The sequence below is a fragment of the Megalops cyprinoides genome, chromosome 15, assembly GCF_013368585.1.
Source record: "Megalops cyprinoides isolate fMegCyp1 chromosome 15, fMegCyp1.pri, whole genome shotgun sequence".
Taxonomy (NCBI): Eukaryota; Metazoa; Chordata; class Actinopteri; order Elopiformes; family Megalopidae; genus Megalops; species Megalops cyprinoides.
The window spans coordinates 18,918,305-18,933,726 of record NC_050597.1 but is presented as its reverse complement, the minus strand read 5'-3'; the positions used below and the strand labels follow the sequence as shown (position 1 = coordinate 18,933,726).

Here is a 15,422-nt window from a genome sequence, read left to right as displayed (position 1 = left end):
TATCAGTGAGCATAGATACACAGACTAATGTATTGTCCCAAAGGGCTGAAATTGTCCAACTAAATTCTACAGAAATTAAACTTTTTGAGAGTACAACAGAGTTAATTTAAGGCTTCCTATTCTACCCTCAGATACGACTTCTTACTTTAACATAACTGAACATTATCGTAAGTTTATTAAACACATGGCTTGGTCATGATTTCAAACATGAATGACATGCATACACTTCCTTAATAATAAACCATTCAGTTGTTACAATCAGACATATAGGTCGAGTGATACTTGCTGACATGTTTGCAGGAAAAGATGTATTTATATGTCTGTCTTATTGGCTTGACAGTGGGGGTATGGAATATTGACGGGCAGGCACGGGCTTAATGATCTCGGTAAACTACTAATCCCCAATAGTAATAATCAGCAAAATTTGCACACTCACTCTGCAAAACAAGGTAAACCTCTTATTATCTTGTTACGCCTTATTCTTTCAATTTCCTTGTGGCTGTGTTGTGATTATTTAATGTGCAAAGAGCAACATATTTTGGAGAAGTTATGTACCTGTAGCAAAGGAAAAAATGTAGGTAATTTAGCTAGTTCCCTCGTGGATAATGGCGGGTCTGAGCTCCGTCTGAGGGGCATGACATTTTACTGTGAGGCTAATACTACAGTTATAAACTGTGTAGATACAATCTGGAAGGAAGGGGCACATACAACCGCAACAGACATGTTCCAAAACAGAGTTTCAACTTGTTTCCTAAAGTGCGGTTTCGGATGCAACCCCTACCTTTAAAAAGAAGAACATGATGTGCTCATATTCCTGCAAAAAGCCGTAAAATAAACAACCTAAAGAGTAGTCTTTCAGGTAATCCATATTCATCCGCTTTGGCTTCCCGTGCTATAGACACACAGCTCAGCCCCACATACCCGGATGGAACTGTCATGGCCGCCGTCACTGACCTGCTAGACTAAAGAGAAACGAAAAGGTAAATTCAACAGAAGTCCTCTGTTTCACAGAGTTCCGTTAAAAGTAACCATTGAGTATTTGATGGATGTGTGTAAAGCATGCGCTGGGTTTGAATTAGTGCATAATTTAAGAATTTTGAATGCATATTTGCTTACTTATTTTAAGCGTGGGTGGGGGCATCTAGCTAGCTAGCTAGCTCTATTTTGTTACCAAGTAGTGCTCGACAAGCTACAATTTCTTGATAAAATTAAGTGCCTACTCGCTAGCTAATAGTACTGTACCGAGTTGACTGACAGTGGAGAATAAAACATCAAACAATTTAAACTGTTTAGAAAATCTAAATGTAGTTACATGTTAGCTCCCTAGCAAGCTACAATGTATTCGTCCGCGTTGCTTTGAAGTTGGATAATGCCTTAGGTTTCTATTGAAAAGTCAACTGGAAGTAGTAGCCAGTAAGGCTGTGGAGGCCCGTTTTCAAAATGTCAAATGTTTAATAATTTTAAACGTTATTGAGAATATTGAGAACTGAAATATCTGGTTGCCCTGAAACGATTTAATGTCGAGAACTATAAATTAAATACTTCCTTAAAGAGGCAAAAGCTAACACGTGAAGTAATCAACAGCATTTAAACAAGTGATTTTTTTATTCTGCTATGTGGATGCTGCAGAGATACTACAGTATTGTATATTTGTGTGTGCATAACATCCACATATTAAGTAAATGAACAGACAAACTATCCAAACTAACTGAAACATAGTAAAACATAAAATATACTTGCTTAAAATAATCCCTCAAAGGTAGGCTACAGCAGGGCATTGACTGAATGCCCCTTGAGTTCATGACACAAGAACATGATCCTAGGTTATGGTCTGAAAGTAAACTTTTCATCCTGACTAGCATGGTACTTTGCCATGCAGAGTGGAGTGTATGGAAATCTCTTGTGAGAGCGTTGATTCTGTTGGACCTCTTTTGCATATGATTAAAGACTACAGGGACCTGGTCAGGGAAGGAGACAAAATGTAAGTGTTGAAAGTAGAGCTAATTTCTTGGCATACGTGGACAAATACGTCTGTATATATCAAACAGAAGATTGTTCACTTGCACAGTTGTTTGGTCCTTTGGTCCTCTTAAAATAACAACACGAAGGGTGCATTTATCTTGCTTTGCAAAATTCAGTATAGTGTCTTGTTGCTCTGTGTGTGTGCTCTTGCTTGATGGTTGAACATCCTCTGGATGCATTAAAATCAAGGCAGCAGCTCTTGACATCTCCTCCCATTAACACCATTGTGAAATGGTTGCACGTTTAACTTTACCCTGATAAATCCTGGGTCTGTTTTGTCTGCTCAGATACCTTGCTATTCTTTTAAGAAAATTATTAGCTTTGGGAATTCTCAGCTTGCATTCTTTTGTCAACTACTGTGGGTGATATTGTGATCTTGTAAGGCAGGTGACTTATTGCCTTTTCAGTTAGACAACCTCTTGGCTTCACCTTTTTGCTTTCATTGAGGGAGCTTGTATGTGGATCTCCATAGATTTCGTTACTGAGACAATGCTGGCTGTTGATGGACGGACCTGGAAATTGTTGTTTTAGTCATTGTTTTCCAGATCAAAAAAAATCTCTGCCTGCAAAAATGAATCTCTTGTCATAGTTTAAAAAAAATCACAATGAATCAGTCATTCTGTGTGCTGTTGATTGGCGGCATTTTAGTGGGAGCCATATCTTGACGTTTGGCGAACGTTTGTGCTCATTGCTTGTGGGTGTATTTTTTCCACTACAAGAATGGAGTGTTTAAAACATGTTCTAAAGATTCTTCAGCGTGATAGTTGAACGCAAGCTTAAGATGTTGGTTATTTATGTCATCAGGAAATATTGAGTCTGTGCATTCAATTACGAGGCATCAGAGGTTTTTTTGTATTCTCAGAGCAGTTTTGCTTCTAGTGGGGCCCCTGGTGTTGCTGTTGTCTCTGCAGATGGAGTTCAAGGCTTTTGTAGTAAATTCAAAACTCGTATGGCGCCTTTGAAAGGGTGACAAACCTAAATCCTCTACATGCAGCAGACTGCTGGTTTACTGTTATGTTGCTATTTTATTTTGGTTAGCTTTCTGTCTGCAGCACTGGAGTTCCTTATCAGGTCTGACCTGTTGTGCCAGCCGATAAGGACAAAAGGAGGAAAAGATCATGGATGAGTCACAATGCTACACGTGCTGCCGTAGACATGGGTTTTTGTGAGTAAGGCCTACCTCTCCTCAGGAGGCAAAGAGGTCTGGGTGACCACCCTGTTTTGTGTATGCTGTGTATTTGGAAGTCAGATTAATTACAGGTGTTTCTTACTTCCTGGTTTGTTTTTGGCAGTTTTACCAAGAAAGTTTGCTTTTTATTGTTACTGCACTGTCAAGACGACTATATGTCTAACATGATGCATGTGCTTTTTTGTGAATTGCTCTGCAAGACAATGTCTTCCGCTTGAGTTCGTGTAAATGTAATAAGGCAAATGAACGCAACCTTTTGACTTTTCATGGAATTTTTTGTGGCGTTGATTGTGTATGCACGCAGGACATGAACAAATAACACAATGCAGAGATGTAAATCAAAGCAAAGCACAGTGTGTGAGACTTGATGCATTTAGAAGATGCATAGCCGTATTTGATAGAATGTAAGACGAGCATACACATGATGATACTGTATACTGGTGATAACATGGCAAAATAACTTCTCTGAGTAACAGAATGAGTAGGCTTAATTACAGAATGAGGAAAATGGTTTCCCTGCAATATGGTTTCCCTTTTTAGCAATATCTGTAGATAGGGTATGGACTAATGTTGACAATGTGATGCATATTTTATGTTGGATTGATCCAGGAGTTGTCTGAATCCAGCATTTTCAGCTATATGGACACAGGAACCCGTTTAATACAAATGAAATCAGCTGCTCCTCTGTTTAACCTTTTACCTCATATTTTTTTCAGCTGGTGATGTGCAAGTGAAAGGCCAAGCTGCCTTACTGAAATTGCTCGTCTACAGGTCTTGGTCGCAGACTGTTTTTAGGCAGAAATAAAAAAGTAATGGTGTTTTTTAATTTCATGTTTAGAAAAAAATTAATGAGATACACTGATGCATTTATCTGTGATGCAACTATGTACCATATGTTTTCAGTTATAATCCGCATACCAAATGGACATTTAGCTGCAGCACACAAAAACATATTTGAACTAGCTTTATTAGAGGTACACTGAGCCGATGAATTTTACTGGCATTCCAGCGTCTTTTCTTATCGTTATGTGAAACAGTAAAGCCATTTTAAAACATATGTCCTTTGTGGAACTAACTGAACAGACATATTATTCCTTTTGTAAAAGTGCAGTTTCGAAAGACAAATTCCAGTCATTTACAGTGCTGGATTTGTGTTCTTTCTGGCCTGTTTGCTGATGCAATAAGTGGCTGACTTAGGCACCTGAGCATGTGACACACTTGTGCCTTTGCTCACTTCTGGAAACATGATTTTGGGGGTAGTCTTTGATGGCAAAACTAGCCTGTAGCCCAGTTGTATATGTTGTTTAAAAATCATTTGACCCATTCTCTTCTGACAGTACTCTCATTTGGCTTAATCCATATTTCTTCATCTGTTTAATCCTTTCCCAGTGATAAAGTACTAACTAAAAAAAACAATGTCATGTTACCAAATCACTTTTCACAATCTTTTCAAACTTTTTTTTCCATTGTAGGTGAACTGTATATTAATTTGACATTACTTTCTTCAGTTAGCTAGTTATCTGACTGAAGTTCCATGCTAAGCAAATAGCTGCCAGCTAATTAGCGAGCAACATATAGCCATAGAAGTTGAAGCCTGTGTTTCCTCTAATATGTAGCTAGTATTGTTTACTGCAAACCATGAATGCATCAATAGTTTGAACTTCCCTACTGATTACTGGTGTGGGAACATTATGTGTTGTGTTATTGATCCTGGGTCCATGTCTCCTTTCCTCCCCTCAGTGGTTTGACATGAAGGAGAAGCGTTGTACAAGCTGATCCTAGATCTGTTGTAAAAGGGAAGAAGGGACTGCAGTGGCATCTCCTTTAATTTCTGAGAAAATGGTTATCTCTTTCCTGTTGATAAATGTTTTGAAAAGTGCACATTCTTTGACTTGCTCAGATTCTCTCGTATCTGTGCATTTTGATCTGCAGATAAGCCTATATTTTGTAAAAAATGTGAACATTTTTTAAAGGTCTGCCCCCTCCTACCCGCTATAAAGCAACATATAAATAACAAGTAATGGCTTCATGTCAGAAGTTACTAGTATGCACAGATATTTCCGGGCACTAGTAGCTAGCTATCAAGTATGTTGTTCTTTGAACCACCCCTCCTTCTCTCCTCATTCATCCTTATCTTCCTAGGGGCTCATAAAAGCCTGCCTTTATGATTATCAAAATTTCACACCAGCATCACCTTTCAGCTGGTTTATCATTGTAACAAAATTAGCTGGCAGGTTGGTGCATTGTTGCACTACAGAGATGGAAAGAATTATTTCACTTTAGCACCACACCACCTGTACTGCCACATTAGCTAGGACAGCCTTTCTGTAAACAACATGGTGAACTTCAAGAATGTTGTTTTTAATCAAAGTCAAGAATGCATAAATACAGCAGCTTATTGTTGGTGAAGTGCACTGAAGAGGTAAGGATGAGGATTGATCTCAGTATCAGGGTCTGAAATTAACACATACCAGCCAGCAAATGTGGGTAGATTTTCTCTTCTGTGGTTGCAGGGTCACTAGCCATTCTGGTGGGTGTTTTTTGCATGAATAAAAAAATGATCACAGCCTACTTTGTAAGTCAAAAGATGCAAGATGTCCGAACAGTTTGGTTTCTGTTGTTTTTAACTGTAGGCTAAGTCAGTGGCAAGACCCCCCCACCCCCCTTGCTCTGTCATTTTCAGAGAGAAATCTCATGCTGGTTATTCATGTACAGACTCCTGTTCACAAGCTACGTATGATAGCTTGGGCTGTCGCAGTTAAGGAATTTCCCCTGCGGTGATTTGGGGTGGCTCAACACAGAGATATATGGTAGTTTTTTTTTTTTTTTGCAAATTACTTCATTTACTTCATTTATCCTGATATTAAAATAAATTAAATACTTGTTTATTGTTAAATGCAGAACATAGAAGGACAATGAAGCGCAAGAAGAACGTAGGCTACACGCCTTTTCTCCTTTATGAAAAAACAAAGGATTAAGCCTAGCTTGTAGCCTAGGTTAGATATAAATCTTCAAACAAAAATAAATAAAGCAAATTGTTTAGGCTAAATCTTTTAAGTGCAAATCTACAGAGCCCTTAAAGGGACATGAGCAAAAAAAAAAAACGAGAAACTATTTCGTGCTCACGAGAAACTTCAGTAAAATTTTTTTTTCTCATGTCTCCTAATTTTTTTACAAATCACAACGGAATACACAGTCTTAATAAAGTAAAAAAGGATAGCCTATATTTGTCAAAGAAACGGTGCAGAACTAATGCAATATAAAAAGCACTGGATATGGTAAAAAAATAAATGAAAATGAAATATTCCTTTCCTTTAGCATAAAGAATAGAGTCTATAAGATTTAGACCTGGGTTGTCATGTCCGTGTTGCGTGCTAGGAAAACCAACATGTTCACCTTATGTGGTTTCAGAGAGGATCGGAGAGGGGTAATAATGTTCCCGGCAGCACTAAAAACTCTCTCCGATGGTGTGCTCATTGCACAGATGCACATGTACTTGCGGGCAACTTTAGAGAGCAGAGGAAATCTACCCTGGTTGTCACGCCACCAGGCGAGTGGATCTGCGTTGAAGTCTGTGCGTGAGTTCGGTATCTGCTCGAGCTCTCTCAGGTATGGACGTGGAGGTGGTTGTCCATGACTTTAGCAGGTCTCCAAGACTCTTTTTTGCTGCAAGTGGCACCACCGCTTGCACCAAGGACTCTTCGTCTCCAGCCACTGACGAATTGGCACCGCTCCCTCTGTCCTTCACTCCCAGCATCTCTTGGATGTGTGCGTATGTGACACGTCTCCTCCGTGTCATTGATATGATCCCCCCTATATCTAGGGTCCAGCAAGCAGGCCTTTGCCAAAAGTTCTTGTAAGACAGCTGGTTTGTACTTCTCGAGAACACTGCACAGCTTTCGCTTGATGTTTGATGTCAATTTGGTGTCCTGGTCTGATGGTTTCAGAACATCTCCAGTCAGGAGTTTCAGGACGGGTTTGACTGATGGCACTGTCTCGCCAGACAGCAGATCCGTAAACTCAGCCGCGGGTTTCAAGGCCGCATTCAAAGACAGCGATGTCCTGCCAGCTCGGAATTAGATGCTGGTGTCGCCGGTCATCCAAAGCTCTTTTGATAGCTGGGATTTTCTCCAAGACTCTGTCCACCATTTTCTGTTTGCTGCCCCATCTCGTAGCGCAGTCCTGCGCAGAGTATTGGCTGTTAAATTGGGACTGAAATTAGCCTACATCTATTTAGTAGGCCTAATTAACAAAATAATAATATAGGCTACATTTTAAATTATTTGTTTCAATATATTTTTATTAAACTAAAAATACATTTAAATCATCTTATTAAGCCAGCAACAGAATATAGGCAGGCTGCAATGCCATATTAACTGTCATTAAATGTTTTAGTAGGCCAGGCCTATGTTGATGAATTTGAATGTAGCCTCAATGACAAGTATTTTACTGAATGTGAACTCTATGCGATGTGGTCATTAATAAACTTGCCTATAATAAACCTAAGAGTCTTACTTTTGTAGCTTACCAGTATGAGGCCATGCTGGGGATTTGGAGCTCCACTTCCGCTTTCGCCAGATCTCTTCTCTTCAACCAGCGCTGAGAGAACGTACTGACCAAGGTGTGGGAGAGGCCCATTAGCGCTTAGCTTTTATCTCTTGCCATTGCATTTGTTGCTGCCAAATGTAAATTGTGACCAAAGCAGTTCAACCATGGTCAGTTCAGCTTGTTCACTGCTGCTACAATGTTTGCCCCGTTGTCCATAGTGATACAGGCCAGCTTCTTTTCATCCAGGGACCACTCATGAAATGCGTGGTGGAGAGCTTCCAAAATATTGTCGGACGTGTGGTTCTGGGGCATGAACACTGTTTCGAGGCAACGTGATTTAAGAGCCCAGTCCGTGGTCAGATAATGCACCGTTAGACTCAAATAAGGAGTCATATTGACACGTGACCACATATCAGTAGTAGTGGCAGAGAAGTAGTCGACGTTCTTGACCGATGCCTTTATTGTGTTGTACATTTTCGGGACAGCAGTCTCTGAGAAGTAGGTTTTGCCAGGCAACTTGTATTGCTTGTCGAATTTTTGAAGCATTGACTTGAATGCAGGTTTCTCCACCGTGCTAAATGGAACCATCTCCTCAACCAGGTAACAGCAGCTGTAAGGCATTTATACCTGTTACTTTCATGGCAATTTGGCAACTCGCGCAAAGGACTCTTAATTGTCGGCTGGCACTGGCCTGAGCTGTCCCTTTTGAGGCTGCTCTGCAACTTGGTGGGGAGGGGTTGGGGCAGTTGTGCTTCGATAGCTGGATGATAGGTACGTAGGTGAGATCTCAAATTCGATGTATTTCCCCGTTTCACAGGGACCTTTCTGGTGCAGATTTTGCATATTGCCTCGTCTAAATTGGCTGGCTCTCCCTTTTCATTTGGTTGAAAGCCTAAATGTTCCCAAAGTGGTGAAGTTACATTTGGTTTTGTGACCAGAGCAGCTGCCATTGTGTCCGTCTTAATAAACAAAGACTGAAACGCAGCAGCACCGGATGTGAACAGACAGTTGGCGGGAGAAATTACAGGAGGGTTTTTTGAAACAAATCTGTGTAGATGTGTTTCATAGACGATGTGGCAACTTGGGTAATGCCAGACAAACATACAAAACTTATGGATCTGTATATGATGATTATTCATAATAAAGTTTGCCATGATGGTGGGATACTCTATGACTTAGCAATTTGAAAAAATATGTGCTTAGTACCTAACTGAAATAAATGTCATTGTTTTATTTGCTGAAGTCTTGTCACTGAATCATTGGATGAAGAGTGTGCTTTATTTTATGAAAACCTGCGCACGTCTTTTGACCACAACTTTTGAATCATTGCAATGAAAAGCAAATACATTATTTTGTGTTTATTTTTCATACAAAGTGGGATGTAATGTCAGCCCTATGTTGGAGACAATGCAGAAATTTGCTGTGATTTCAAAACCAGATTACCCAACGTTTTGTCGCACAGAGAAACAACTAGTATCATCAGAAAATTGCTGTTTATTTTGATATGCGGTACGTTGTGAAGTGATAGGGACTTCATGCAATAGCTGGTAGACTACAAAGTTAATTTTGGACCCTGTGTCATGTTACATTAGTTGAAGCAATCATTCCAGGAATTGGAAAAAAAATCTACAGACATACAATGGCTGTTTGAACATGACTGGCTATTACTTCAGTAAGGCTGTGATGGCAGGGGTAATGATTTAGAAGCATACAAAGAACAAAATATGCCCAGTAAGGAGCTTAGCAGTTCGGAAGCTGCGATTTCTCAGGTCAGTGACTATCTGTCCACCCTTCTTGCAGGCTTTTTGCTAAATTTATGCTGTATATATCTGATTTGTACAGCTTGAGATACGAAGTAGCATGATAGAAAAACCTATTCAAGAAAGCACCTGTAAAAGGTCAGCAAACTGATCTGTTATGTAAAAATGTGCATTTCTGACACTTTTTATTTGCTGTTTGTGGGTAGGTTGAGTTTGCCATCAGTTAAGGTGAGTGGAAGAGGTGCAAGGAAATGTATGTAGCTTTACTTAGTTGGGTTTATGGACTTGTTTACAAAAACTCCAATGAAGTGGTTGACACTGAGAGCTTGTTTCATGTGTTCCAATTACATGAGAGACTTGCTTATGTTGGAATGGCATAGATTTATATGGCATTTATACACTAGCTTGAAGGTAACTTCTGTTACCCATCATTATTTAATGGCTTAAAAATTTTAAGACTGTTGGTTTTGCTTTGCCTTGGTTTATGTATTTTCCTAGCCCATAAATTACAGTTTGGATTCTTCTTTTTGCTTATTTGCAGACGCCTGGTAAATTTAAGCATGGAGGCAGACCACACAACTGCCGATGACCCACCTGAAGGCAGTAAAGAAGTTGATAAAGAGGACCCGGGAAACTGGCGCACAAGACTGCGTTTGAAGCAGGTTGCCGTCCAGCTTCCGTTGATGCAGAATGTGGACGGGGAGTACAGTCCAGAAGAGGCAGAGGAAAGTCATGAGAAAAACAAGGCACAGACTGCCCGCAAGTCCTTCAAGAGGCCACCGCTGAGGGGCCAAGAGACTCCACCAGGGGCGAGCATTTCCGGAAAAATCCTCAGGTTCAGCTGTTCTGAATGCATGGGCCAGGCGATGTTCAGTCCCAATGACCTGCTGAAGCATTTTCAGGGAGTTCACCAAGGAAGCCTACCAACCTTTCCATGTGACATGTGCAGTTTCGTCACCCATGATTTCTCCAGCCTTCAGCGACACCGTATAGGACACCGAGACACTTTTGTACGGTGTGAGATCTGCAATGACAGCGTGCAATACACCCTCCTGCAGCTCACCAGACACTTCAACATATTCCACAGCCTTAACGGCTACTACCGCTGTGAGAAGTGCAAGTTCTCCACTAAAGACGTGGGAACTTTTGTACAGCACACTCATAGACACAACGACCCCCAGTACAAATGCAGTAAGTGCCAGCATGTGAGTCACAGCAACGGCGAGTATCAGAAACATGTCTTGACTCATGCAGGGACGTACCCCTTCACCTGTCAGCTCTGTGACTATGGGGCACCCCGGAAGGATTACATTACAAAACACATGGCTACTGTCCATGGGGATGAGATGGAGAGAAGAACCAGGAGGAGCGCCGGGGAGGACGGCCCCAAAACACTAGTGAACTCATCGCCAGGATTAAAGCTTCTACTAACCAAGAATCCAGCTAGGCAGACCCATTGGATGTCCAAAGGCCTGCATGCTTTGTCTGGAGGGGGTTTGCTTGATGAATTTGGAAGGCTGACTAATCCAGAAAAGACTTTGGAGGAGACGCAGCAGTTTTTGGAGAGGACTGTTGCAGCTCAGAGAGACTGTAAGAAATGGGCTAAGGCTCTTAAAACTGATCAGCAGTATGCTTCCCAGACCATTCCTACATTGTCACAGCCTAAGCAGGAAGCTGCTGTAACTCCCAACACCAGCTTCCTAAACCCCAATAGCAATGGTCTCACTGTGCTCATGGTCAAAAACAAAATCACCATCCCTCCTAACTGCACTACAAAAGTCATGGGCTTCAAGATGGTGGATGGCAAGAAACATTTAGTACTCAAAGTTATACCATCTGGGAAGCAAGAGTCCTCTCCTAAAACACCAGAGTCTGCAGCAGCATCGTCGACGTCATCAGTTGCTGAGAAGGATGCAGACAGTCAGACAGCGGAAACATGCACAGAAGACACTCACAGTCCGGTTCATTCTGAAGAAGGAACTGCCCCCCTCAGCAGCCAGCCAGACTTGTCAAATGCTGAGGCTTCTCCCAACAGTACATCTCTCTGCAGCCCCTTGTCTCAGCAGGAGACCTCTACAAAGGAAAATGATGATGCCACTTCACCAGAAACTTCAGAAGAAACAGGAGTGCAGAAAAATGGGGATGAAAATGGCCAGCATGAGTCACCCTCACAGGCAGGAGAGGCAGAGGAACAACAGCTTCCAGAAGAAGAAAACAGCAACAAAGGCCCTGCGACTTCGCCCACCACAGACAGCGTTTGCCCCATCATGGACGAGATGGAACACAGCTCACCACTGAAAGGTGAAGATACCAGTCAACCTAATGGCAACACGTCATCTCCTGAATCTGTTCCTGACCAACCTGGCTCAGAGATGGAGACGCCGCTTGAATCTGCAGACCCAAAAGAAATGGATGTGTCACTCACCTGCCCAGAGAATATTGATGATGATAATATGTCAAGTAAATCTGCACTGAATTCTCCAAACCAAGAGGTCTTCACTTTCCACAACTACTCAAAGGACACCTCTAGTCTTTCCTCTGATACATCCTTGCCTGGTGACGATGAGCTGGTGATGGAGGACCCTGAGAATGACAGCAGTCAGATTTCGAGAGCATCATCTGATGGAACCTTGAAGCTAGCAGACTTGCCTGAACAGGAGCTGCAGGATTGTCAAGAAGATGAGGTAGGGTTTACACACTCACCCAATCAAGACATTCAAGACACCCAGTCGCCTATGGGCTCAGATCTTCCGTCGATGGAAAAAGTACCAGACAGTGAAATTGAAGTTGATGAGTGCATAGCCACTGTTGAAGAAGAGGAGGCCCCCCAGCAGGTTAGTGGGATGTGTCAAACTCCAGAATCTCCTCAAAAGTCAAAAACTGCACTGGAAACAGCCTCTCCAAGCTCAGAACAACAAATGGAGCCCCTTGGTTGTGATGACAGTGTTGAGACAGGAACAAACACCAAGGATACTAGTGCATCTGAACCCCAAGACCATGCTGCGAAAAGCACAGAGAAAATCGACTCATCTGGGGGAGAGAAAAGTACAGCAAGTTCGAGTAATGCTGCCATGTTGGGGAAGATACTAGAACAGCATTCTGATGCCATTATCAGTCAGCAGCTGGAGAAGGAGCGAATTGGAACCACGCTGAACCATGAAGTGATTCGGACCCCCACAACCACACTGAGGATTCTACAGCCCCTTAATCTGACAGAGGGTAAGCAACAAGTTTTTCTACAGACTGCTGAGAATGGGTATGCAGTACCTGTTCAGCTCAGGGGCAGCCCAGGATTTAAACTGATCACTGGGTCTGTTCCCCCAATAAATGTTTCTTATCTGAAGCCTGGAGGTGAAAGACCGACTAACAGAACAGCGGCACTGGCTTTCACACTGAGTAATGGCAGGATAGGCACAGCTGCACAGGTTTTGGGTGACAAAGAAGCAGGTGGTGGGTTGGCAAAAGGTGGTGGGCAAAACAGCACAACACTTACTACTGGCACCCAGCAGGGGGCTGGCACCAGCACGGGCAGTTTTCTGGTCAACAGCTCACCTTTGAAGGGACCTTTGTTCTTGTCCAGCTCAATTCAGTCTGTCTCCAGAGAACGGACTGCAAACGCGCCGACATGCTTTTTAGTTCAAAGACCGCTGGCTGTGGCTTCAGCTACCGCAACGCCTGGTGGGGGGGCCGCTACAGGCAGCAGTGTGCAGACGCCGCAGTCCAGACCAATGTTGGCTGTGCCGGTGAATTCTCCAGACCAACCCACTGTTTTACAAGCTGGTCGACAAGCCTTCCTGCTTAGATATTTGTCTCCAGTTAAGTCTGGGATACTGCTGAACAGTCCTTCTGAAGGAAAAGCCACAAATCAGACTGGCCAAACCAACGAAAGTGGCGGCAGTAGGGTTTTTCTTAAGATTGTTAGAAATGCTTCAGATGCTAGCTTTCCTTCCTGCAGTGGCACGCTTAGCAGTGGGGTGACAACGCACACCACGCACGCCAACCAGCCCATCTACCTAGCCACAGGTGCTCTGCAGTCACCTTATCTGCTGATGTCATCCAACCAATCCATTCTGAATGTCTCCACAGGAACAAAAACCTCAGGGTCATCATCACAGGATTCCATCCAAGCTGCAGCTTCCCCGCTACTGAGTCTCTCCTCCCCAACACCTGTGCAAGGTAAAGATCAAAGAAAAGAGAGGGAAGAAGGGTTGGTCTGCAAGCTAAAGAAAGCACGCCTCCCACACCCAAGGATGAATCACCAGACGCCCAAAAGGAAGAGGCAGACGAAGCCGTCCGTGGAAGATGTCGTGGAGCCTGCATCCAAAGCAAGGAGGCTCTCGAGCAAAAAATCTAAAGAGAAGGAGGGCCCGACTGTTGTTCATTGGGAACCAGTGCCAAGGGATGTAGAGAGAACACTTAGGCTACTGCCATTCAGTCCTGGTCAGCTTATTAAGTGCCCAAGGAGAAACCAGCCTGTTGTGGTGCTCAACCACCCTGACGCAGATATACCAGAGGTTGCTAGCCTCATGAGAACGGTGAACAAGTTTAGAGGCGAGGTTATGAAAGTGGCGCTGTCCCAAAGAACTGTAGATGCCCTATCAGAGCTGGATTGTGACACATTTAAGCAGAACTGCTCAGCAAACTGCCACGCCTCTCATGGTCGACGTGTGCGACCACAGGGCACGGTCAGGGAGAGGTTCATCTTGAAACTAAGGTTGAAAAAGACCAGCAGGAATAAGTACAAAGTTGTGAACACTATCTCCGAAGGCACTGAGCAGCCATTGACATTCAACTGCTGGTTTTGTGGTCGAGTCTTTGGCAACCAGGAGGAGTGGATAGGTCACGGCCAGCGGCATCTGATGGAGGCTACAAGAGACTGGAACAAGCTGTTTTAAAGCTCCAAGGGCATTGTGGGTAGTTAAAGAGCATGTATGCGTGCTCTCTGTCTGCTCACTCAGGTCTCCACACTTTAGTCCACTGACTCTTATCTCCCTCACACCACAAGGTTAGCTGTGTTTCACATTGCAGACAATGATACCCTTGAAATGACCCAGTCTTTGTCCCTTTCAGACTGAAAGCTGTGTTGTTTAGAGATCTGTGCTTATCCTTTCTCCCAGTGTTGCTGAAGCAGAAAAGTAGTAATTTTAAGTTGTCCCTCAGGTGAGATTCTTAAGGTCTTCATTACGAGTGTGTCTGGTACAACTTAAAAACCAAATGTTAAGACTCTGAAAAGGAGCTCTTTATGTATATATTGAATTTAAATGTGAACAGTATGCATTGCACACACTGTATTTGTATATAAGTTTGGGTAAGAGAGCTTTTTGAGTACATGGTTGATGGACAGCAATATGTGTACAATTAAAGTGCTTCTGTAGCTACTTTGGGCAGATGTCAAATAAATACGTGTTCTTTTATAAATCTGCAGATTTCCACAGAGCAGAAAAGAAAAGTGATTTTGTCCAGCACATTGTGTCAGTAACTTGTGTTGGACAATTGTTTTGTGACATTGATCTCACCAGGAAGGAAACACCATTTCATTTCTGCCCATAGTACAGAAGTACTACTAAGTGCTTGACTTGTTGCAACAACTAAGATGTACACGTACCGATCAACTCAGGTGATAGATTTTTTTTAATGGAAACGTTAGATATGTAAAATACAAACTCCCAATTTGTCTGTGATTTCCACCTCTTTACGTTAATTATTTTCAGCATTTGAATACACGTTTCAGGGAGGACTGAGAGTTGATTTTGTTTCACTATACGTTATTTTTCCTTTTTTAATGTTGTTTTTCTGCTAACGTAGTTGTGTTACCCTGACAAAAAACAATTGCTAACCTTTTTAATTGATCAGAATCCCTGCAGTACGTCGTAGTTACATATTTTACTCCTTGGTCCTAATAA

The 15,422-nt window shown here is 42.4% G+C and overlaps 1 protein-coding gene across 3 annotated transcripts; it reads left to right on the top strand.

Moving 5' to 3' along the window:
* The first annotated feature begins 926 nt into the window (after positions 1 to 926).
* LOC118789654 (zinc finger protein 518A) lies at positions 927 to 14,624 on the top strand. 3 transcript variants are annotated; one of them, XM_036546151.1, is made up of 3 exons: positions 927 to 980; positions 10,061 to 12,738; positions 13,606 to 14,624. In XM_036546151.1, exons 2-3 carry the CDS (start codon positions 10,080 to 10,082, stop codon positions 14,412 to 14,414), a joined length of 3,468 nt encoding a protein of 1,155 aa, XP_036402044.1. In that variant the 5' UTR covers positions 927 to 980; positions 10,061 to 10,079; the 3' UTR covers positions 14,415 to 14,624. The 3 variants fall into 3 exon arrangements, with proteins under 3 accessions (XP_036402044.1, XP_036402042.1, XP_036402043.1); XM_036546149.1 differs by having other exon boundaries at positions 10,061 to 14,624; XM_036546150.1 differs by lacking the exon at positions 927 to 980 and adding an exon at positions 7,772 to 7,832 and having other exon boundaries at positions 10,061 to 14,624.
* The last annotated feature ends 798 nt before the right edge of the window (positions 14,625 to 15,422 follow it).